The sequence below is a fragment of the Scyliorhinus canicula genome, chromosome 10, assembly GCF_902713615.1.
Source record: "Scyliorhinus canicula chromosome 10, sScyCan1.1, whole genome shotgun sequence".
NCBI lineage: Eukaryota > Metazoa > Chordata > Chondrichthyes > Carcharhiniformes > Scyliorhinidae > Scyliorhinus > Scyliorhinus canicula.
In genome coordinates, this window is record NC_052155.1 from 150,791,436 (window position 1) to 150,816,664 (window position 25,229).

General features: G+C 45.3%; 1 protein-coding gene across 36 annotated transcripts in view; it reads left to right on the forward strand.

Annotated features, from left to right (window-relative positions):
* clasp2 (cytoplasmic linker associated protein 2) overlaps positions 1 to 25,229 on the forward strand; it is a 582,371-nt gene that overhangs the window by 263,906 nt on the left and 293,236 nt on the right. For all 36 annotated transcript variants that reach the window (XM_038809903.1, XM_038809905.1, XM_038809907.1 and 33 more), the window contains 3 exons: positions 5,882 to 5,952; positions 16,930 to 16,989; positions 21,248 to 21,325. In XM_038809903.1, coding sequence (XP_038665831.1) covers positions 5,882 to 5,952; positions 16,930 to 16,989; positions 21,248 to 21,325 — 209 coding nt within the window. The remainder of the gene's footprint in view (positions 1 to 5,881; positions 5,953 to 16,929; positions 16,990 to 21,247; positions 21,326 to 25,229) is intronic.

Consider the following 25,229-nt stretch of genomic DNA (forward strand, 5'->3'; position numbering starts at 1 on the left):
AGCTTTCGCACACAAGTTGGCTCCCGCTTGGAGACTTGGTTTTTGGCACTTTTTGCCTGGCAAACGGGCGCAGTTTTCGGAAGGACGGTGCAGTAATTGAAGTTCATTGGTTTCTTCTCTGGTGTGGGATGTCTGCAGGTTACTCCATGATACCAAAGTCGAATAAAGGCCCCTCATCAGACCCAGAAGACCCTTGTGGCGAGTGGAAGTGAAAATGGCAGAGCCCTCCGTGTCGTCAATGCCCTTCCAATAGACAATGGAGAAGTTGGTGCAATTCCTTGCGGGGGAATCCCAGAAGCAAAGACTGGTGATGTTGGAGGATCTGTCCAAGGCGCTTTGAGGTTGGGGTGGCATCCATTTGTGTGACTTTGGATAGGGTCCAGCAGCAGTTGGAATCGCAGGGCATGATGATTCGGGAGGTGGAAGAGAGGGTGGGTCACAGACCACAGCGACCGGATTGCCTCTTTCGATGCAAAAGTGCCGTTGTTGGCAGAGGCCCAAAAGGTATTGAAGGCCAAGCTGGACGACCAGGAGAACTGGTCCGGGCGCCAGAATCTGAGGATTGTCAGGCTGCCGGAGGGCATTGAAGATGAGAAGGCCACAGAGTACGTGGCGACGATGTTCAGGAAGTTGGTGATGAAGGAGAGCCTTTGCGAACCCTCCCGAGATGGACCGGGCCCACCAGTCATTGCGACAAAAGCCCAGATCTGGGGATCCACCGTGGGCAATCATAGTCCGCCTTCATTGATATCTGATCAAAGAGTGAATTTTAAAATCGCCGAAGGCCACGCAAGAGAGTAGATGGGAGGGCCATACCATCCAAATTTATCAAGACATCGAGGCAGAACTGGCAAAATGACTCACTGGGTTCAACAAGGCCAAGGCGGCGCTCTATAAGAGTGAGATGCAGTTCAGAGTGGTGTACCGGTTCGGTCGTGGGTCAAGTTCAAGAACGGAGACCATTTTTCCATACACCAGAGGAGGCAAATGACTTAGTGAGGAAAAATTGACTGGGAGAGTACGGATTGTGATTGTTTATAGAGTTTTGAATTTTACATGTCCACATTCATGTCTCTCGCCTTTTTCTGTGTTTTTGTTATTTTCTTTTTTTGTTTTTTGTTTTTTCCTTTCCATGCTACTATAGGGTTGCTTGGGGTAGCTTGTTTAATTGAACGGGGTGGGGGGTGGCAGCGGATTATTTCTTCCCAGCATGTACGATATTTGATGAGGGATCGGGTATGAGGGATGTTTAATTTTTTTTTCCTGTCTGGTTATTGTTTCCTTAGTGGGGGTCACCCTGCTAACAGGTATGCTAGTTGAAGGGCGCGAAGTGGGGGAGAGGCCTGCAGCTGATTATCTTGATGAAGGGGAGGGGGCATTTTGTGGTTATCTGAAGTTCAATGAGTGGTGGGGTGGAGATGGGATAGGGTGGTCGGGTGGGGGGACGAGGGGGTGGGGGAGAGGGTAGAATTCTGGTCTCTTTGTTTATCTGTTCGTGTGAGGGTGGTTACGGTGGTCATTTTGGATGGACTTGGAATCTGTTTAGATTTGGGCCCAGTTGGATCTCCTCACAGGTGAGATATGGCTGATTCTAGGGGGATGTCCAGAGACCCCAGTTCGGATGATTACATGTAACGTGATGGGGTTCAACGGTCAAGTTAAAAGCATTCCAGGTATTTGCCCGTTTGCTGGCGGATGTATTATTTTTGCAGGAGACACATTTGAGTGTTAGGGATCTGACGAGGCTAAGGGAGGGATGAACAGGGCAAGTGTTTCAATCAAAGTTTGATGTGAGGGCAAGGGAATGGCAATGTTGATTAACAGGAGAAAGGCCTTTACGGCAGCCAGTCTTTTGACGTACACTGGTGGGCAATACGTGATATAATGAGTGGGGTGTTGGCGGGCACTCTGATGGATTTAGTGAACATATATGCACCAAATTGGGGTGACACTGGCTTTATTAAGAAGGCGGCCATCCCTGAGTTAGATTTGCACCAATTGATTGAGCGGAAATTTTAAGTTGTGCATTGGACAAAGGATGGATAGGTCAAGACCCAAGTCTTTTGTAACTTTGTGCATGGCAAAGGAGTTGGCAATGTTCATGGAGCATTTGCGCCGGGGGGGGAATTCGTCGAGGTTTAGATATCCGAAGAAGAGGAGTTTTCCTTCTTGCACGTGCACCGCGTCTACTCCCGAGTACAAATTTTGTGGTGGGGAAATCTTGGGAGTGGTGGCTACTCGGCGAATGTAATTTCAGACCATACCCCACATTATGTGGATATACGGCTGGAGGTTGGACGAGCCCAGTGGCCATGTGGGGGTTGGACACTGCATTACTTGCACATCAGGGGTTTTGTGAAAGGGTAGTCCCGACCATTAGGCACTATGTAGGTTTTAACAAGAATGGGGAGGTTTCACCTTCCACCTTCTGGGAAGCATTGAAGGCCGTGGTCAGGGGAGAGATAATTTTATACAAGGCCCATTGGATAAGGTTGGAAGAGCAAAAAGGCAGAGGTTGGTTGACTCCATTCTGGATTTGGACCAGCAATACTGCACGGCCCCACGTCGGACTTGGTAGCGAACAGAAAGAGGCTACAGATAGAGTTCAAGCTGGAATTGATGGGGAAGGCGGTGAGCCAACTTTGTTGCTTTCGATGGGCATTTAATGAGTACGGTGAGAAGGGCAGCCGGTTATTGGCTCACTAGTTGAGGCTGCAGGCGGTCGCATGGGAGATAGCACAGGTTAACGATGAGGGGGGAGGGCTGGTTACCTCTCCGGATAAGATTAATGGGATATTTGAAGCTTTCTACTGGTGGTTTTACAAATCTGTGCCTCCGGAGGATGATTTGGGAATGAAGCAGCTTTTGGGTAGATTGGACTTCCCGCTAGTGGAGAGCGAGAAGAAGGAGGGGTTAGAGGAGATTATGGGACCGTATTGGCTCTATGCAGTCGGGAAAGGCACCAGGGCCAGATGGCTTCCCAGTGGAATCCTACATTCAATGCGGCCTTATTGGTATTGGCTTATTTAGCCATGTCCCATTCCACCTCGATCCGCAGGTTTGTCACCTCTACCTTTTCTCTCCTGGCTCCTGCAGGTTTTACCATCCTTTCAGCCCTTTTGCTGGTTTGAGGGCATCTTTCATCTTTTGTGATGGTTCCGGAGGAGGGTGGGGGTGATTTTAGCTGGTTTAGGGACTGATTTTTGGGCTCAATGTCCCGAATTGCAAATTTCAAAAAGTAGAGCCACCATTCCTGCGTCAGCTCAGCATATCTCCGTCACCACACCAGAGGTCCTACAGCCTAGTTGGCGGCATTCTTATTGGGATGTTTAATGACTCTCTAACTGTCAGCCACATTGGCACAAGTGTCTCTCTCTTTCATCCCGAAGGAGGACAAAGATCCCGTGGACTGTGGGTATTATAGGCCGATCTCACTGTTGAATGGCGATGCAAAGGTATTAGCTCAGGTGCTGATCACGCCACTCGAGGGGAGGTGATCTTTGAGGACCAAGCAGGGTTTGGCAGTGGTCAGCGGTTGTCGGCCAACATCAGGAGACTTTTAAATGTGGTCCTGTCTCCCTCCGTAGGGAAGGTTTCAGAGGTAATCATCTCAATAGATGTAGAGAAGACATTTGATTGGGTTGTGGTGAATACACAAGGGGTTAATGTAAATACACTACAACTAAGTAAACACTAGAGGGAGCACCGGAGATGTCATGACATGCAGACATGCAGCTAATGAACACATAGAATAGGACACGACCAATGGGCAGTCAAGACACCCAGAGGTGACACTACCACAAGGGGGCATTACACGACCCACATATAAAAGGACAGGGAACACATGCTCTTTCTCTTTCCACAGGCGACACTTGAGAAGGACAGGGGCAGATCAGAAACATCACACCCACCACGTGGCTTAGAGCAGACTAGTTAGTCCGACTGAGTTACTATAGCAAGATTATCAGGAGAGTCAAACTCAAGTAGGAGAATTGTTAACTGTTCAATAAATGTGTTAAACCTATCTCCAAGTCTGAACTTTCCTTTGTTAGAGCATATATCAAGGAAGCAGCTTATGCTACATGAAGAAGCATAACACAACACTGGTGTTGAGGTATCTTTTCAAGACTTTAGGAGGATTTGGGTTTGGACCAACATTTATCTCCTGGGTGAGGCTGCTGACATGGCTAGTGTCAACGGAGTGAGTTTGGGGTACTTCCGATTATATACGGGCACAAGGCAGTGATGTCCGCTGACCCAGTTGTCTTTGGCACTGGTCATTGATCCATTGGCCATCGCGTTTAGATTGTCAGGTGGGTGGAGGGGTGTAGAGAGGGGGAGGGGTGTAGGGAGGGGGAAGGAGCAAGGGTGTCGCTTTACGCGGATGACCTGCTGCTGTACGTTTCAGATCACTCTCTAGTGTGGGAAGGATAATAGAGCTGTTGATGTAGTTTGGGTCCTTCTCAGGGTACAGGTTGAATATGAACAAGAGCGAGATCTTTGTGGTGAATCCCTTGGTGATGGAGGTTGATTTGGGAGGCTGCCGATTAGGCTGGCCAAGACGCGGTTTTAGGGATTCGGGTATCTCATGACTGGGCCTTGCTGCATAAATTGAACCTGGCCAGTCTGGTGGAGGGAATGAAGGGGGATTTGAAGAGGTCGGATGTTCTCCCATTGTTCTTGGTGATGAGAGTGCAAACAGTCAAAGTGAACATTCTGCCGAGGTTCTTATCGTGTTCCAGTGTCTCCTGGTCTTCCTCCCTAAATCACCTCCTACTTTTAAAAAGAAAATCAGCTTTTCTGTTCTGCCAACCAAAGTAGAGAACTTAACATCTTGTATCATTATGCTCCATCTGAACCTTTTTGCCCACTCATTTAAATTTTCTGTAGCCCCTTGCAATTTGAGTCCTTCTCACAGTGGGGAAGAGGCAGTGCAGTGATGTAGTGGTGTTGTCACCGGACTAGAAATTCAGAGACCCAGGTTTAAATACCACCATGGCAGCTGGGTGAAATTTGAATTCAGTAAAAATCTGAAATAAAATTTGAAGCAATTGCTCTTAAGGGGAAGTGGGAGGAGGAACTCGGCCTGGGGCTGGAGGGAGGGATGTGAGGTGAGATTTTGCATCTCCTTGTGCCATTCTTATTTGTGACTCCAGATCCACAGTTACATGGTCCAACAAGCCACTCAGTTCAAGGATGGCCCAGCCAGCACACGCACATCCCGTGAATGAATAAAACCTGTCGACCTGAAAATGACTTGTTTATTCCTACTCTCTATTTTAAACCAATCTTAAATCAATGTTACTCTTTTGTAAAGCTATTCATTTAATTGCGAGTGGACAGACTTGCATGTCACCAGCCTTGCGTGTCATCCATTGCCCTAAGGAAACATATTAAGGAGTTGGTGACAGATCAGACACACTATGGTTGTTGCCATGATCTCTGTCCCTCACTAATGCCACTGTTGCAAGACAGGGAGCCATATGGGTCAGATACAAGTCGACTTAGCTTTGTGCAGAATAACTAGCTATAACCCATTTGAAGTTTGTATAAGGTAGGCAGAACATTTCTTCAGGATGTGATGGCTTGGCTAGAGTCCAGAATATCCATGGCAGAACCTGGCATGATCGAGCAAGTTACATTTCAATATTCCAGTGATATCTAGAACTTTCCTTGGGTGTCAAATTTTCTTGCAGAACAAGATCATGAACTCTTAATTGTTGATTGTGTTGTTTTTCAGACTAGTGGTGATTTTGCGCAGTACTTCAGTCTTTCTCATTCAGTAAAAACAAAATCTTCATTGCATGTTACATATATATTGATTTTGGTAATATAACTTAATTTGTTCAGAAAATATACTAACTCATTTTTTTTCATGCAGCACACTCATGTTCCAAGGTTGATCCCCTTAATAACCAGCAATTGCACTTCAAAGTCAGTGGCTGTAAGGAGGTAAGATATTGAAATAAATGATTGAAATATTTTGTTTCCAGTGAAGATTGCAGGTTCTTCTGGATTGTATAGCTGATGGAAGCCCAGAAAAAAAACTGAAAGTAGCAACGTGTTTAATACCTGTTTTCAGTAAACTTTCAAATGTCAAAAATGATGCGGCATTTAACTGGGCCTTTAAGAGTCGAAAGCAAGGCGGGCAAAGGGATTTAGTTAGACTGGAATCTCTGTTCCTAGCTTCAGATTTAGCCAGCAGTGTGCCTGTGACAAAGTGGGCATCATACCATTGGTGGTGGGAACATATTTACCAACACGGTAGCACAATGGTTAGCAGAGTTGCTTCACAGCTCCAGGGTCCTAGGTTCGATTTCTGGCTTGGGTCACTGTCTGTGCGGAGTATGCACGTTCTCCCCGTGTCTGCGTGGGTTTCCTCCAGATGCTCCGGTTTCCTCCCACAGTCCAAAGACGTGCAGGTTAGGTGGATTGGCCATGATAAATTGCCCTTGGTGTACAAAAAGTTGGGGTACTGGGTTACAGGGATAGGGTGGCAGCGTGGGCTTAAGTAGGGTGCTCTTTCCAAGGGCTGATGCAGACTCGATGGGCCGAATGGCCTCCTTCTGCACTGTAAATTCAATGATTCTATGTACATGCCACGAAGAAATGGTGGGAACATATTTACCATGTACATACCACAAATAAGTCAGCAGCACATGGGCAACCCATATCTTCTGTTTCCAAACAGCTTAAAGGAGATGCACACCAGACAAGGTTATTCAATCTTTGGATCGTTGGTTCTTTCTTTGTCTAACTCGGGGGCACGGGGGAGGCCAGCAGGAGAAGCTGCTCAGTACTGAGCAGCAATGACGAAGGAACAGCAATAGAGATGATGATTGGTCCTCAAACGGTACAGCGGTTGGACTGGCCAGTGGGTGCTGGTAGCATCTGAGGACTTGGATGGAAGGCCAGCAAGACACTAGCATGTGTGGGGGCTGACGGGGAGAAGGTGTCCCAAGGAAGTCGGTTTCCATCCAATAAGAGGAGGGATTTGTCAATGCAAAGGTTTGGTTCTGTATGTCCAAGGGAGGTAGCAGTAGTACACATGACAATTTAACAATCAGGAAAGGGGCATCAAGCATGAAGCCAGGCAGGTCCTGCTGGAGGTGGATGCCTCAATGTCTGTGAGGGATGGTTAAAATATATCCATAGCAGATCAGAAAGATGGAAGGAGGCTGCAGGATGACAGCATGAAGGTCAAAGGTGATAGACGGAAAGTTGAGGGTCACTGACTCTTGGTCAAGGATGATGTTTGTTGGCTCCAGGATGATTGGCGGAAGGAGCGGGCAGATGGGAGGGTTAATTGAGATCGGAGGAAGGTCGCGGGTGGCAAAGGAGGGTCGCTATAGATGAGCTGCAGCGTTACTGTGAGTGCTAAGGTTTGAACTCGCAAACCAGGTTGTTTCGGGTGGAGACCACTGGGATGGGAGGAGTCCTGGGTGTGGTCCATGGAAGGGTCATGCATTCCCATTAGTCAAGTGAGCTGTTATGGGAATGAAGACCATATCAATGAACTCACACTTTGACCATGTGGCTTAAACCCATCGATGTTCACCTTCCTCTGTCACCCTTGAGGTTCCTCCCTACTCCCATGACACTTAGTAATTGGATGACTTGCATTTCTTGAACACAGCAGAGATCTTCGTTAAATGGACAAAATGTATGACATGTCTCACATCAAGAAGGAAAATTATCCTATTCAAGGTGGTCGTCACCTTTCAAATTAAACAAGATCTGGAATAAAATCCGAAAATGCCAGCAATACCTTGACTACAGGTCAGGCAGTGTCTTTGGAGAGAGAACTAGAATGAATGGGTGAAATCTAGCTGAGGTGTCTGAGATCTTGCTAGCTGGAGAGCAAGCATGAGATCCAGCCTACTTGTTTTCAGGAAGGCCTGCAAACCACAAACTAATCAGGCAGTGGCGAAGTCAGCGGCATGCCTTCACCTGCAAGCAAATGTTATGGGCCAGGGTTTAGAGAACCCCAAAGTGTATCATGGAGTTCATCTGACCCACAACTTTTAATAGATTGTGGTATGGGGAGCACACGGCCCACTCTACAGATGTAAAACAACAGAAATGGAAAAGTATTTTTTAAAGCAAACAATGCTATTGTATTAACTTAAGTTAACCTGTTTAAAACATACAGTTAACATCTTAGCAACCATCAATTCAAATACAACCCCAAAGAATACAACACTAAGTAATCCTTAAGCTGTCATTTTAACCTCCATAAGACTTTAAAAAGAACTTTTAACAGAAGCTTATCAGGTTAAAGTCACTACTGAGAGCAGTTATTAGTGTAAAATCACCAAAGGATCGATTTACAGTTTTTAGATTACAAAGAGAGAGACTAATACCCCTTCTGGCTGTGACTGCAGCTATCCAGCTCTGAAAACGAAACTAAAATGCACCCTGCTGCAAACAGCCTAAAACGAAAGTAAAAAGCTGACAGACATCCCAGCTCCACCCATACTCTGTAGGTAAAAGTCTTGCCTACTGAGAGCTGCTGGCAATTAGACTGGCACATCTTGAACTTCCGGTGGCGACCATGGAGGAGCATATTTGATAGCTCCCGACAGTGACGGACTTTTGGACCTTTTGCCCCCGTTTTTTCCCGGATTTTATGGGATTAATCGGTGAAGAGTGAGACGGTGAGAAGAAATTACCCCTCCGGTGTATGGAGAATTGGACCAGACGTGGCCTTGTGATAAGACAAAGTCCTATAAGGAAGACGTGAGCAGAGCCAGCAACGCTGGAAAGTATGGCGGAGAGCAAGGGCTGCGGGGAGACGTCACAGTGGTCGACGGGGCAGCTGGTGGAGTTTTTTGAAGATTGCTTCGCCAAGCTGAAGAAGGACACGCTGGACCCGATTAAGGCTTCGATTGATCAAGTTGTGCAGAATTAAGAGACCTACGGGAGAGCGATCCAGGAGGTGGAGAAAAAGGTGTCCGAGCACGAGGAATACATAACCGTGCTCGAGACCAAGGTGGAGATGATGAACGACCGCCTGAAAAGAATGCAGGAGAACCTGGAGAACAGGTCCAAGAGGCATAATAATAGAATTGTCGGCCTCCCTGAAGGCAGTGAGGGATCAGATGCGAGGACTTGTGTGACGGACATGTTGGAGAAGTTGATGGGGGCTGAGGCGTTCCCTCGGCCCCTAGAAGTGGATAGAGCGCACAGAACCCTCGCAAAGAAGCCCCAACCGAACGAGCCGCCGAGGACGATGGTGGTACACTTTCACCGATTCCTGGACAGGAGCACGTTCTGCGGTGGGCCAAGAAGGAACGGAGCAGCGAGTGGGAGAATTGTGAGCTGCGGATTTATCAGGACCTGGGCGTGGATCTGGCCAAGAGGCGAGCTGGGTTTAATCGGGCAAAAACGGCTCTCTAAGAAGGGGCTGAAGTTCGGGATGCTGTACCCAGCCCACCTGTGGGTCACACATGAGGAACGGGACTTCTACTTTGAAACACAAACCAAGTATGGACTTTTTTTAAAGAAAAGAGGCTGGAGGCGAATTAAAAGGCACTGAAACCTTGGAGAAGTACTGTGGCGGCGATTTGTTTCGCTGGGTTGTGTTGTGCTGGGTTGTATAAGTAGTGCAATGTGTAATAAGGGGCTGTTTGGATGGCTAAAGGTAATTTTGTCTTGCAGGGAGCTGGTTAGAGGGGGGGATGGGCTTTGGGGTTGGTTTTGTTTTTTGGGTGTTTTTTTTCCTGATGTTTGTTTAGTGGGGAATGTGATGCTTTTAGTATGTTTGTCCAAGTGGGGGGAAGAGGGAAGAGAACAATGGGGAGACAGACTGCTTGGTGCCTGGGCATGGGTCAGCTGAGTCTCGGAACTGCAGTGGGAGTGAGCAGGTGTTAAGCTGGAGCTTGACTTGGGGGGTTGGGTTTCTAGTGTTGTTGCTAGGGAGGGGGGGGGGGGGCTGCTTTGCTGACAGGGGAGGAACTGTTACTAAGGGACAAATGGGAGGTCGGGAACGGCAAATCCCCGAGGGGGCGCTCGAGGAGGTGGAGGGCTAGAGGCTGGCCTAAAAAGGGTGATGGCTAGTCGGCAGGTGGGGGGGGGGGGGGGGGGGGGGGGGGTACCAGGATGATTACATGGAACGTCAGAGGGCTGAATGGACCAGTCAAGAGGGCTTGCGTGTTTGTGCATTTGAGGGGGCTGAAGGCGGACGTGGCAATGTTAGAAGGGACACACCTAAAGGTTACAGACCAACCGAGATTGTCAGCCACGTATTCCACTCAGGGCTGTACTCAAAAGACCAGGGGGTAGCGATCTTGATCAACAAACGAGTGTCATTCGAGGGAGGGAAAATCGTGTCAGACAAGGGGGATAGGTACATAATGGTGAGTGGGAAGCTGGAGGGGGTGTGAGTGATACTCGTGAATTCGGAATTCGGACGATGTGGAATTTATGAGGCAGGTTTTAGGTAAGATACCAGACTTAAAGGCACATAACCTGATCATGGGAGGAGACTTTAACACAGTCATTGATCCGGAATTGCACCGGTCAAAATCCAGGACTGGGAAGAGGCCGGCTGCGGCAAAGGAATTGAAGAGGTTGATGGAACAGATGTGGGGGAGTAGACCCATGGAGGCTTGCACGGCCAAAGGCGAAGGAGTTTTCCTTTTTTCTCACATGTCCACAAGGTATACTCTCGCATCGATTTTTTTGTTCTGAATAGTTCTACCACCGGAGGTGGTGGATACTGAGTACTCGGCAATCGCAGTGTCGGATCATGCCCCGCATTGGGTGGATCTACGGGTTAGTGTGGAGAGAGGGCAACGCCCGCTGTGGAGACTGAATGTGGGGTCACTAGCGGACGAAGCAATCTGTGGGCGGGTTAACAAGTCCATCCAGAACTACCTGGAAACAAATGATACGGGGGAGGTCTCTGCAGCGATGGTTTGGGAAGCTCTGAAGGCAGTACTCAGAGGGGAATTAATCTCGATACAGGCCCACAGAGAAAAGGTGGATCGGGCTGAGAGGGATAGGGTAGCTGATGAGATACTCCAGGTGGACAGGAGATACTCGGAGCCCCAGGAGGTGGGGCTACTGAGGGAGCAGCAGAAGTTACAGGCGGAGTTTGGGCTGTTGACCACAGGGAAAGCTGTGGGATAGTTGAGGAAGGGGGCGATTTATGAGTACGGGGGAAAGGCAAGCAGAATGTTGGCGCACCAGCTCAGGAAAAGGGAAGCGGCCAGGGAGATAGGTAGAGTAAAGAGTAGAGGCTGGAATACTGTCCTGGGTCCAGTGGGGGTGAACGAGGTGTTTGAGGACTTCTACAGTAAATTATATGAGTCGGAACCCCCGGCTGGGATGGAGGGGATGAGGCAGTTTTTGGATCAGTTGAGGTTTCCGAGGGTAGATGAGGACCTGGTGTAAGGGCTGGGAGTCCCAGTTGGGTTTGGTGAGGGCTTTATTGACTGGGTGCGGTTGCTCTATCAGGCACCAGTAGTGAGTGTGCATACGAACCGGCTGAGGTCGGGGTACTTTAAACTATACTGAGGGACGAGGCAAGGGTATCCCCTCTCCCCGTTACTGTTTGTTCTGGCCATAGAGCCATGGTGTTAAGAGCCTCCAGGAACTAGAAAGGGTCTCGCTTTATACAGGTGACCTGCTCTTGCATATTTCAGACCCGTTGGACGGGATGGGGGAAGTAATGCGAATCCTGGAGGAATTTGGCAACTTTTCGGGGTATAAATTGAACATGGGGGAAAAGCGAGTTGTTCGCGATCCAGGCAAGAGGACAGGAGAAGAGACTGGGAAAGCTGCCGCTTCGAATGGCGCTTTCGGTATCTGGGAATCCAGGTGGCCCGGGAATGGGAGGCACTGCACAAGTTAAACCTATCCCGGCTGGTAGAACAAATGAAAGGGGACTTTAAGAGATGGGACATGCTCCCGCTGTCACAGGCGGGGAGGGTTCAGACCGTGAAAATGACGGTGGTCCTCCTCTGTTTGTCTTTCAGTGCCTCCCCATCTTCATCCCAAAGGCCTTTTTCAAGTGGGTGAATAAGGTTATTTTGCGCTTTGTGTGGGCGGGTAAAACCCCGCAGTGAAGAAAGTGTTGCTGGATTGCAGTCGGGGGGTGGGGGAGGAAGGGTGGGATGGCGCTGCCGAACTTTTGCAATTACTACTGGGTGGCTAATATAGCCATAATTAGGAAGTGGGTAGTGGGAGAGGGGTTGGTGTAGAAGCGGATGGAGGCGACATCATGCAAAGACACAGTTTGGGAGCACTGATAACGGCACCTCTTCCGTTCTCGTTGGCCCGATACTCCACAAGTCTGGTGGTGGCGGCTCTGAAAATCTGAGGGCAATGGAGGAGATATAAGAGAATGGAGGGAGCATCGGTTTGGACCCCAAATTATTATAATCATCGGTTTGTACCGGGTAGGCTAGATGGTGGGTTCCTGAGATGGCAAAGGGCAGGAATTAGAAGGATGAGGGATCTATTTATAGATGGGAGCTTTACCAGCTGGAAAGCCTTGGAGGATAAATTTGTATTGCCAGCAGCGAACGGGTTTAGGTATTTGCAGGTGCGAGACTTCCTGAGAAAACAGGTGCCGGCCTTTCCGCTGCTGCCGCCGGGGCATACAGGATCGAGTAGTGTCCAGTACTTGGGTGGGAGAGGGGAAGGTTTCAGATATTTACCAGGAGCTTTCGGAGGCAGAGGAAACTCTGGTGGAGGAGCTCAAGGGCAAGTGGAAGGACGAGCTAGGAGGAGAGATAGAGGCGGGTCTGTGGGTGGATGCCCTAAGCAGTGCAATACCTCCTCATCATGTGCCAGGCTTAGCCTGATACAATTTAAGATAGTCCACCGGGCACACATGACAGCGGCCCGGATGAGCTAGTTTTTCAGGGTAGAGGATAGGTGTGCAAGGTGCGCGGGAAGCCCAGCAAATCATGTCCATATGTTTTGGGCATGCCCGAAGCTTGGAAGGTTTTGGCAGTGTTTTGCTAAGGCAATGCCCACTGTGCTAAAAACACGGGTGGTGCCGAGTCCAGAGGTAGCGATCTTTGGAGTGTCGGAAGAGCCGGGAGTTCAGGGGCGAATGAGGATGATGTCTTGGCCTTTGCCTCCCTGGTAGCCCGGACTCGAAGCCCCCGAGTGTAGAGACCTGGGTTAGTGACATGGCTGGGTTTCTCAGTCTCAAGAAGATAAAGTTCGCCTTAAGAGGGTCAATGGTCGGGTTCACCCGGAGGTGGCAGCCTTTCGTCGACTTTCTCGGGGAAAATTAAAATGTGTGTTGGTGGGGGGGGGGGGGGGGGGGGGGGGGGTTTGCGATTGTTGTTTTATGGTTGGGGTGTGTGAAGATTGGGATGGGGGGAAATGTTTATTATACCATGTTGATGTCATTGTTAATGTTATTTTTATAACATTTTCAAATACCTTAATAAAAATATTTTTTAAAAAAGACTGGCACATCTTGTGCTCAGAAGTGTCATGGAGAAGGCAGTGACTGCTGCTGGAAAAATGCCGACCAGAATCACAGGATCTTTAAGTAACCCAAGCTACAGGTTACTAACATGGTGATAAGTATGTTCCTCAATAGATGGCGGGGCGAGAACATAAGAACATAAGAACTAGGAGCAGGAGTAGGCCATCTGGCCCCTCGAGCCTGCTCCGCCATTCAATTAGATCATGGCCTGATCTTTTGTGGACTCAGCTCCACTTTCCGGCCCGAACACCATAACCCTTAATCCCTTTATTCTTCAAAAAACTATCTATCTTTACCTTAAAAACATGTAATGAAGGAGCCTCAACTGCTTCACTGGGCAAGGAATTCCATAGATTCACAACCCTTTGGGTGAAGACGTTCCCTCCTAAACTCAGTCCTAAATCTACTTCCCCTTATTTGAGGCTATGCCCCCTAGTTCTGCTGTCACCCGCCAGTGGAAACAACCTGCCCGCATCTATCCTATCTATTCCCTTATAATTTTAAATGTTTCTATAAGATCCCCCCTCATCCTTCTAAATTCCAACGAGTACAGTCCCAGTCTATCAACCTCTCCTCATAATCCAACCCCTTCAGCTCTGGGATTAACCTAGGAATCTCCTCTGCACACCCTACAGTGCCAGTACGTCCTTTCTCAAGTAAGGAGACCAAAACTGAACACAATACTCCAGGTGTGGCCGCACTAACACCTTATACAATTGCAACATAACCTCCCTAGTCTTAAACTCCATCCCTCTAGCAATGAAGGACAAAATTCCATTTGCCTTCTTAATCACCTGTTGCACTTGTAAACCAACCTTCTGTGACTCATGCACTAGCACACCCAAGTCTCTCTGAACAGCGGCATGCTTTAATATTTTATCGTTTAAATAATAATCCCGTTTGCTGTTATTCCTACCAAAATGGATAACCTCACATTTGTCAACATTGTATTCCATCTGCCAGACCCGAGCCCATTCACTTAACCTATCCAAATCCCTCTGCAGACTTCCAGTATCCTCTGCACTTTTCGCTTTACCACTCATCTTAGTGTCATCTGCAAACTTGGACACATTGCCCTTGGCCCCCAACTCCAAATCATCTATGTAAATTGTGAACAATTGTGGGCCCAACACGGATCCCTGAGGGACACCACTAGCTACTGATTGCCAACCAGAGAAACACCCATTTATCCCAACTCTTTGCTTTCTATTAATTAACCAATCCTCTATCCATGCTACTACTTTACCCTTAATGCCATGCATCTTTATCTTATGCAGTGCATCTTTATCTTATGCAGGTTGAGAAGGTTGACCGTAAGTCTTCCCGCCCAGAACTTAATTCTGGCCTTGGTAAGGAGGCAGCTGGATTCCAGTGCACCACCATCCGGCCTAGTTACATGCCTTTCAAGCTTCCAAGCTCGCTACCAGCAAGAACACAAGATCCTTTCTGCCCAGCATTTCAATGATGACCTCTGAGAACTGATGAAAGGGTAGATAACCTGAGTCATAGAATCATAGAATTTACAGTGCAGAAGGAAGTCATTCGGCCCATCAAGTCTGCACCGGCCCTTGGAAAGAACACCCTACTTAAACCCACGCCTCCGCCCTATCCCAGTAACCCCATCTAACCTTTTGGACGCTAAGGGTAATTTTGTATGGCCAATCCACCTAACCTGCACATCTTTGGACTGTGGGAGGAAACCGGAGCACCCGGAGGAAACAACACACAGACATTTAGAGAACATGCAGACTTTGCACAGACCCTTTAACTCTTTCTCTCTCCTCAGTTGCCCCTTGACTTGCTATATATATATTTTTTAAGCATTTTCTGTTTTCATTTGTAGCCATTTTCATTGGTAGTGCATATTGAATTCACCCTTGTCGGAGAATGCTAATGCTAGTACTCAGTTTAACACAGATGTTTCATTTCTAAATTAGGGACAATCGGCAATTAATAAAGTAGACCCATATGAAGGATGAGTTTTCTTAAATTTTAACATGGAGGAGCAATAGGAAATGAATAAAATCTTGCATGAAAACTGTATTTTAGTTATTCGAAGTAAGATTTTCATGTAAAATAAGAATTTATTGCCTTACATTAGCCTTGTTTCACAAGCATGATCATCAATTTGCCATCTGAAACGAGACACAGCATGTGCAAAATCATATTATCCAATTCACACTGGGGAGATCATTATTCTGCCACCAATGAATGAAAATAAAACATAATGGATTTTATTACTATGGTAAATTTATTTTCCATATTGGAAAACATGTCAGAGATCTTCAGGAAGTAACTGAGGACACAGCACCTGAGAGGCCAACAGGGCAGAAAATTGTAACAGTACTACTTTCCGAATATAGCAAACGTTTGGACATTGTACTCAATTTCACCTTTTATTAAGGAAGCTGTAGTTTCTTGGCTGGAATTGAACTGCTGTTGGGTGTATGTGCGATCAGGAAGGAGTGTTCTTGACTTGTATAAACGTTTCATGTTTCTCAGAAAGGAGATTGAAGTTTATTTCTAATTTTGGTAGAACTGAAATATTCAGGGTTCAATTCAACTGAATGGGAAACAAGTCCCATAGAGAGCGCGTTTAGCCGCATGTTTCCTTGTATTGCAGCTAAATAAGGGTCCCCAGCGGAGAACATGCAGGTGAGATCTCTCGCAGCCCCGTTTTCAACACCGAGGATCACCGCTCACCCGAACCCCCCCCCCCCCGCCAATCAAAGATGAGAAAAAGCCAATCTCTGATTTTCAGCTAGCTCAAAACTGGCAATATATTACGGCCCTGTAAGATTTTATTTTTAATCTTGATCGTATGTGATCTATGCCTTCAATAATCTTTCATAACCAGAGCAAACTGCTGTTGAGCTGCAGTGCATAGTAATGACATCAACAGTTTTCTCTTTTTCCCACATGGTTTATCTGTTTGTTAGATTTATTGTTAGACCTAGTCCATATGGTTCAAGTAAAGCAAAAGGACAAAAACAGATTTCAGCTCAAGGCCACTGACAGAGACTGTTGGTGGGTTGTTGTTTGAGAAAATGTTGCTGGATAAACCCCACATGAGAATTTCAATCAATAACTAATAGACTAAGGGTGGAATTCTTCGGCCGTGCCCGCCCGAGGTCGATGCACCTTTTTAAATGGTCCACGACCCACCCGTGGCGATCTTGCGGTGGACGGGGCGGAAGAATCCAGCCCTAAGTCTCTAAGTAATAAGCTAATTTGGGGTTTTCCTTTGCTTCAAGTAACAGAAATCCTAAAATATTTTGCTGTTACCATGTGTGTGTGTTTAGCTAACATATGATAATCCAAGTGTCCAAGAGTAAATTATTTACATTATCTGAATCCATTCACTGAATTATGTCTTGTTAACTTCAAATGCCAATGTCAACTGAGAGTCTGAGCTCAACTTATAAAGTATTAATTTTGTTTCTACAAGATTGACTTTTCCATATTATTATTTGCAGACGCTGTTATGAATTTTTAGATTTGTTGTTGCAGGAATGGCAAACACATTCCTTGGAAAGGTAAGTTCATAAATAAAAAATTAAAAGAATGACAATCTGTTTATTCAAAAGGTTTGGGGTTGGACATGGATGAAAGTGATACTTGTTAACCCCATTTGAGTAAATTATTTTTTCAAAGCTCATTTTATCTTTTATTTGTAAACTTTTCATAATTATTATGAAGCATTACAGAACTGTTACATCATGGAGACCATATGTGTGCTAAATAATTGAAAAAAATGTTAAGTTGATATTTTTGCACCTCGAAATTGATAGTACAGCTACATATAGACCTTGTAGTGCTTACTTGTTAAAAATATTTTCCCTGGATGTAAACCTCACCAACAGGGTCAGCATTTATTTATCATGCATCCCTAATCGCCATTGAGAAGATGGTAGTGAGCCAGCATTTTGGATCTCTGAAACCCATGTTGTGAATGTACCACCCCCCCAATACTGTTGACAATGAAGGAACAGCAATTATTTCCATACCAAGATGGTACATAACTTGCAGACAGTGTGTTCCCTGGAGTCCTCCTCCTCATTGGTGGAAGTGGCAGGGTTAGGAGGTGCTGTAAAGGAGGCTTTGTTGCAATGCATCTTGTAGAAGGTACACTCCGCAGCCATGATGATGGAAATAAACGTTTAAGTTGATTGGTGGGATACCAATCAAGCAGGCTGCTTTGGTTCCAAATGGTGTTGAATTTGAGCATTTTTGGAATGGTACTTATTCAGTCCAGCAAAGAATATTTCATCACAGGGCAGCACGGTGGCACAGTGGGTAGCACTGCAGCCTCATGGTGCCAAGTCCCAGGTTCGATCCTGGCTCTTGGTCACTATCCGTGCACATTCTCCCTGTGTTTGCATGGGTTTTGCCCCCACAACCCAAAGATGTGCAGGGTAGCTGGATTGGCTACGCTAAATTGTCCCTTAATTGGAAAAATGAATTGGGTACACTAAATTTATTAAAAAAAAATATTCCATCACACTTTTGACATGATTTATCGGTGGCAGAAAGGCTTTTTCAGTCATGAGGAGGTGAATTACTCCTAGCAGAACACCCAGCCCCTGACCTGCTTTTGTAGCCATAATATCGAGGTGGCTGGTTCAGTTAAGCTTCTAGTCAGTGGGACCCCTAGGATATTGATGGTGAGAAATGCGACAATGTTAATACCATTGAATGTGTAGAGAGGTGGTTCGACTCTCTCTTCTTGGCAAAATGCATTATCTGGTACTCCTGTGGCTTCAATGTTACTTATTAGCCCAAAACTGATATGCTGTTAAAGTCCTCTTGCATGTGGGCTTGAACTGTTCTATTTTTTGAGAAGTTGCAAATGGAACTGAACACTGCAATAATCAGCAAACCTTCCCTTTTCTGTCCTTATAATGGACGGAAGGTGAAGATCGTTGGGCCTTTGCACACTGTCCAAAGGAATCTATATAGTAATGCCCTGGGGCTCAGTCGATGGGTCTTCAGCAACCACAGCCATCTTCCTCTGTGCTAGGTATGACACCAACCAGTGGAGAGCTTTCCTCTGATTCCATTCACTTCAATTTTATTAAGGCTGCTTGATGTCGAGGACAGTCACTCTCCCCTGACTTCCGAATTCTAACACTTTTGCTCATGTTCATAACTGGATCCTGGAAGCGATCCTGGCAAAATCCAAACAGCACCGATGAGCAGGTTAGAAAAAACATTGAACAATAGAAAATTTACAAACAGAGGTCATTTGGTTCACCTTGTTTGTGATGTCAAAAAGAGCCATCAAGCCTAATTCCAGCTCTTGGTCCATAATCCTGTAAATTATGGCTCTGCAAGTGGATATCCAAGTATTTTTAAATGCCTTGAGGATTCCTGCCGCTACCACTTTGTCAAAAAGTGATTTGATATGGAAGTGCCGCTTGATAACACTGTCAAGACTCCTTCAGTGACTTCGATGATGGGCTACGGGAGTGGCAATTGTGAATTGATTTTACTTGTCCTGCTTTTGTGGACAGGCATACCTGGGTAACTTTCTGCTTTTGCTAGGTAGATGCCTATGTTGTAATCATGCGAGGATAGCTTGGCTAAAAGCGCTTCTCGTTCTGGGGCACCAAATCTTCACTACAGGCTGGTTGTTGCCAGGCCCAAAGTTTTGCAGTGTCCGTGCACACAGCCATTTCCTGATATCATATGGAGTGAATCAAATTGGTTAAAGACTGGCTTCTATGATGGTGGGGACTTCATGAGTGGATGAAGATGGATCACCATAACACTTCTGGCCAAACTTGGTTGCAAAGGTTTCAACATTGTTCTTTTGCAGTGACGTGATGAACTCCGCCATCACTGAGGTTGAGGGTGTTTGTGAATCCTCTTCCTCCCATTGTTTAATTGTCCACCAAGATTCAGGGCAGGATGTGGCAAAAACTGTGGAGCTTTGTGGGTTATGGAATCACATCGCTCTGCCTGTAGCATTCTATGAGAATGAGAGAGAGAGATACTGGTTAGCATGCCTTCAGTCCTATCTTGTCGTTTCACCAAGTCTACACCTCATTTGAAGGTATGCCTTGCGCCCCTGGCTCTCCTCATTGAAAAAGTGTTATCTCGGGCGGCATGGTGGAACAGTGGTTAGCACTGCTGCCTCACGGCGTCGGGCCACTGTCCGTGTGGAGTTTGCACATTCTTCCTGTGCCTCACTCCCATAACCCAAAAATGTGCAGTGTAGGTGAATTGGCCACTCTATTGCTCCTTAATTGGAAAAAAGAATTGGGTGCACTAATTTAAAAAAAAGAATCCACGTACCTTGATGATAATGATAGTGAGGGAACTGCCAGGTCACAAAGTTAGAAATTATAATGGAGTGCAATTCTGCTGTTGATGGCCGGCTGTGCATTTCGTGGATGCTCAGTTTTGAGCTGCAAGATTTGGTCTGAAGATCACTCATTTAGCGTGGTCACAGTGCAGCACAGAATGATGGAAGGTGCTCTTCGTGCAAGAACAGGATTCATCCTCACCAGAACTGCAGTGATCATTCCTTCCAGGACTATTATAGGCAGCTGCATCTGCGACAGTTTGTTGAGGGTGAGGTTATGTAAATTTTTCACTTGACTTGGTTCTCTCTCCACCTTCTCCAAATCTGACAGCCACTGTTGGTAATGGGGCATTGAAGCCCCTGACTGAGAGTTCATTCTGTGCCCTGTTGGTGATGTACTGGCATTTGCAAACACATTTAAACAGAAGTCAAGATTGTGGCAATTTTATGTAACCCAATTGTACTTTGTATATAAGATTAATTGCAGATCATAGTTGTATCCTTGTAGTTGTATATAAAGTTCACCCTGAGTGAATTCCCAAACTAGACCTCTTTTGCAATTTTTATTACAAACAAAACATCATCTCACCTTTCTACCTTATAATATCACTGCTCCCTTATATTGTTTGCACCAATTTACTGAGGGATATAATCGGAAACTAGTCTAAGGTTCTACCACAGTTTGTAACAGTTGGTTAAAACCCAAAAGAAAAATATATATTTGGTAAAATTGAAAGCTAGAAGTTGAAAATTGTAAATATTTCCTTTGTATTTTTAGCAAGATGGCATCAATTTACACTTGGGTTCATGTTTTTAAAAACAATTCACAATCTTTCTGAAGAAATCAACGAATCTGGGTTAATGTATTGTGAACCCTCTGAACCTGAACCATGTTCAGATGCAGCCCATATTAGAAAACCACCTGTCTTGAAAGATTAATTTTTAGAGCGTCTCTTGAGCTCCCCATATCATCTGCATTCCCTCTCATCAAAGTCAATCTAATTCCATATCTTGGTTAGTGCTGTTTTTTGATGAGGCACCAGAAGATATGTGTGCTCATGGTCCATACTGTCTGGCTGTTTCCCTTGTTTCCTCTCTCGCTCTCTCTCTCTCCCTCCCACTCTCCCTCTCTCTCTCTCTTTCTGTCTCTCCTTTCTTTTTTTATCTTTCTCACCCTCCTTTTTTCTCTCCCTTTTCCTCTCTCTCTCTCACGTTCTCTCATTTTCTCTCTCTCTCAATTTCTCTTTCTCTCTCTCTTTCTCTCTCTCTCTCTATCTCACTCACTGAGTCACTTCACTCTTTCTTGATGGATGGTCGGGGATTGAAGAAAAGTAAAAGTTGCTATAATTTGTATGTACGCAGTGTTGGGAAACCAGTTGGCCACAGCAATTGGAATAGATCGATTTTTACTCTTGTGATCATTTGCATCCCTTGGACAAAATGTAGAGGTTTAAGATTAACAGATGCATTTTCTGTTTTTTGCTTAGGCATGTGACTGTCCTGGTGGAGACCATCAAGAAGGGCATTTCGGATGCTGATGCAGAAGCCAGACAGGAAGCAAGAAAGTATGGGACTAATACAGAGCTTTTCAAATTTTAAACAACATTAACTCTGCTCCAGATTAGCATTGACCTTTTATTGAATTAAAAGGCAACAGTTAAAATACGCCTGCCCTTGGAAAGAGCATCCTACTTAAGCCCACACCTCCACCCATTCCCCGTAACCTAGTAACCCCACCTAACCTATTGAACACTATGGGGCAATTTAGCATGGTCAATCCACCTAGCCTGCACATCTTTTGACTGTGGGAGGAAACTGAAGCACCTGGAGGAAACCTTCGCAGACAAGGGGAGAACATGGAAACTCCACACAGACATTCACCCGAGGCCGGAATTTAACCTGGATCCCTGGCCACCATGCCGCCGTGTAGATATGTAATGTACAGAAGAAAACATGAGCTGCAATTGTAACCTATACTTCTTACATCAATTTCAACCTACTTAATTGTGGTAACTTGACCACAAAAAGGTAGTCAGAGCACATTGTTATTAAAATTAAGAAATAAAGTTCTCTTTAATACATAAAAATAACTCCGCTTAAAATACACCATGGACTCAAACGGAAGCAGCTAGCTAAACATTTAAATAACTAACAGAATAGAATTAAATGTAACGACAGTTAAATACGAATATATATAGGTAGCAGCATCGACTAATGACATCATAGCACTGACTAATGACATCGGCAATGGATTTGAACAGGAAGATGCATAATAATAGAACTCTAACACATCTTCCACACCACCCTTCTTTAAATTTGAATCCCCTTCAAAGGCAGAAATGTAATGAAACTAATGCCTTAATAATACTTCAGTCTTTCAGGAGCTTTGCAACTATGCTGTGATCTTCACAATATCACTGGTAACTCCATCAACTCTGGTGATGTTAGACTTAGTTCAACTGAACTTGTGGGCGCAGGAGTAGGTTGAGTATCTGTGCATGAGTGCCCCTCTCCTGAAGTAGAGTCCACTGGAAGTCCTGGTACAACAGGAACCACTTCTTGTTGAACTTCTACAGCCTCATTTCCTTCTGTTGAGTTATCCTGCGAACAATTCTTCCATTGTCCAATTTCACAACCAAAGATACTGGACCACTTCAGTTAAGAATAATTCCAAGTAGTCAACGCTGGTTACTGCCAAAATTCCTGATATCAACTCAATCATTTGCATTAAAACATCTCTACTTAGCATGATAATCATGCCTCTCCTTCGACTTTTCTTGCCCCATCCCACTTTTGCTTTGATATCTGAATGTAGCAGATCCAAGTGAGACTTCGGTTTTCTACCTATCGATAATTCAGCTCGTGAGAGTCCCGTAGTTGTTTGTGATGTGATACAGTATTGAATTTTCCTGAGTCAGTCATGCTCTAGTAGAGTAGGCCCATTCCCTTTTACTTCTAGGAGCCATGCTCTTGTTTCCTGGCTGTTCTATGCAATGTCTGTTCTATGCAATGTCTATCTCTCGCGCTCCAAACAATGGCATGGTCTAGCCACTATGTCTGAAGGTTGATTCCTATCTGATATTTCTACACATCTTCTCCACAGTTCTATTCCATATGCTTCACCCGATGTTGATGCCTAAGCATTTACTTGTATTTATCATATGCCCTACGTTTTCATGCAGAACAATACTTTTCACTTTACCTTGGTACACGTGATAAATGTAAATAAGGGTTGGTTCCTGCTAGAAGATATTCTCACTGATTGCCGATACAGAAGCTCCTCTGTCCACTTCCTTCTTGATTTTCTGTCCATCGACCTCCACTGTGGCATAAATAGGCTCTGCATGCCCCTTACTCAACAGACCATAAGAAATAGGAACAGAAGTAGGCTGTCCGAGTCAATAGGATCATGGCTGATTCCTCATATCCACTTTCTTGCTTTCTTGCCCTTTCCCAGTAACCTTTGATTCCCTTACTGATCTAAAATCTATCTAGGCCTCAAATATACACAGGACTCTGCCTCCGCAGCTTTCTCTGGCAAGTTCCAAAGACTCGCAATCCTCTGAAGGAACAAAATGCTCCTCATATCAGTCTTAAATGAGTATCCCTCTGGTCTGAAACTCTCCCATGAGAGGAAACATCCCCTCAGCATTTCCCTCTCAGGCCTCTTAAGAATCCTATATGTTTTACCTCTCATTCTTCTAAATTTCAATGAGTAAAGTTCCAACATGTTTAACTGTTGCTCATAAGACAACCCCTCCATACTGGGGATCATCCTAGTGCAGCTTCTCTGAACTGCCTCCTATTAAATAATATATTTCCATAAATAAGGGGGTGCAAACTGCTCATAATTCTCTAGATGTGGTCTCACCAGTACCTTGTACAGTTTGAGCAAGACTTCCCTACTCTTGTACTCCAATCCCTTTGAAGGACCAACATTCCATTAGCCTTCTTGATTACCTCCTGCACCTGTGTGTTAGCTTTCTGTGTTTTGTACACGCGTACCCCCAGATCCTTTTGTGTTGCAGCTTTCTGCAATTTTTCTCCATTTAAGTAATCATCTCTCTTTTGTTCTCCCTCCAAAATGAACAACTTTACATTTTCCAACATTATACTCCATTTGCTAACTTTTTGCTGACTTAACCTATCGGTCTCTTTGCAAACTGTCTGTTTACCTCTTGCAGCTTGCCTCTCCACCTGCTACTCCACCTCATTGAACATGTCGTAATAGTGCTCCCCTGCCTGGCCTCAGCTTTCCAAGTGATGTGCCGTCGAATAAGGCTTCCTTGCATTTGAAGTTCCCTACTCAGTCTTCAGCTTTCACTTCACACCCTGGCACTTCTTCGCTAAACGCCCCTTCTTGTTGCACTAGTGAAAAACAGTGTCTATAAACTTAGAATGATTCACATAGTGCGATCCTCCACACACAAAATACTCCACTCTCTTTACCTTTTTACTTGCAGCTTATTTTTCTACTTGATGCAGTGCACCTGCTTGCATGCCGCCATTGGCCTTCTAAATATCTTTCGCATTTGGGCAGCCATTTCCATTCCCTGAGAAATACCTAGGGCCTTCTTAAAAGTAATTGTGGCTTCTCCCTGCAAACAAAGGTAGCTACGGACTCTCCCGTCGTCCGAAAATTACTTTAGAATTTGAACGTTGTACAGTTACTGAAAGCTTAGGATTGTGGTGATTCTGAACGAATGCAGCTAAATCCGTAAATGAAATGCCTCCCAGTTTCCATAGTGTAGCTACATTTCTCACTAGCTTGTTTAAGTCTTCGTGCCGCACACTGAGGATAATTGAGCGCTTCGCTCTTCTGCGAACCCATTAACCAAGAAACAGTGTTTCAACCTTTCCACATATCCAGTCCAGTTCTCATTCTGTTCCACAAACTCACAGATTGACCCTAACATAGCCATGGTGCTGCTGACTTGTGTTCCGTCGGTAAACTTAAAAGTTTGTGTTGAATGCGCTGAAATTCTAATTTTTAAAATTCTTTTAACCAAAAAAAATAACTAAAACATAAAATGTAGTTAAAGCGCATTATTAATGAAATAATAAATAAAGTTAATCTTCATGAATGTATAAAAATAACAAGTTTATGATATTCTGGACTCAAAAATGGGAGCAGCTAGCTCAGGGGTGGGCAAACTACGGCCCGCGGGCCGCATGCGGCCCGCCAAAGGTCTTTATGCGGCCCACCAAGATCAAGTCATAAAAAAAAAATATATACATTTTTTTTAAATTAAGGTTAATAGGGGGTGCTGTTGGGTTACTGGTATAGGGTGGATACGTTGACTTGAGTAGGGTGATCATTGCTCGGCACAACATGTGTTTCATGTGAAGTTTCTACTTTAAAATATTAATTACTAAAAATTAATTGCTTTTTTTTCTTTAAAAATGAGTTACTTTGTTTTTCAAATAAATGTGTTTCATGTAAAGTTTCTACTTTAAAATATTAATTAA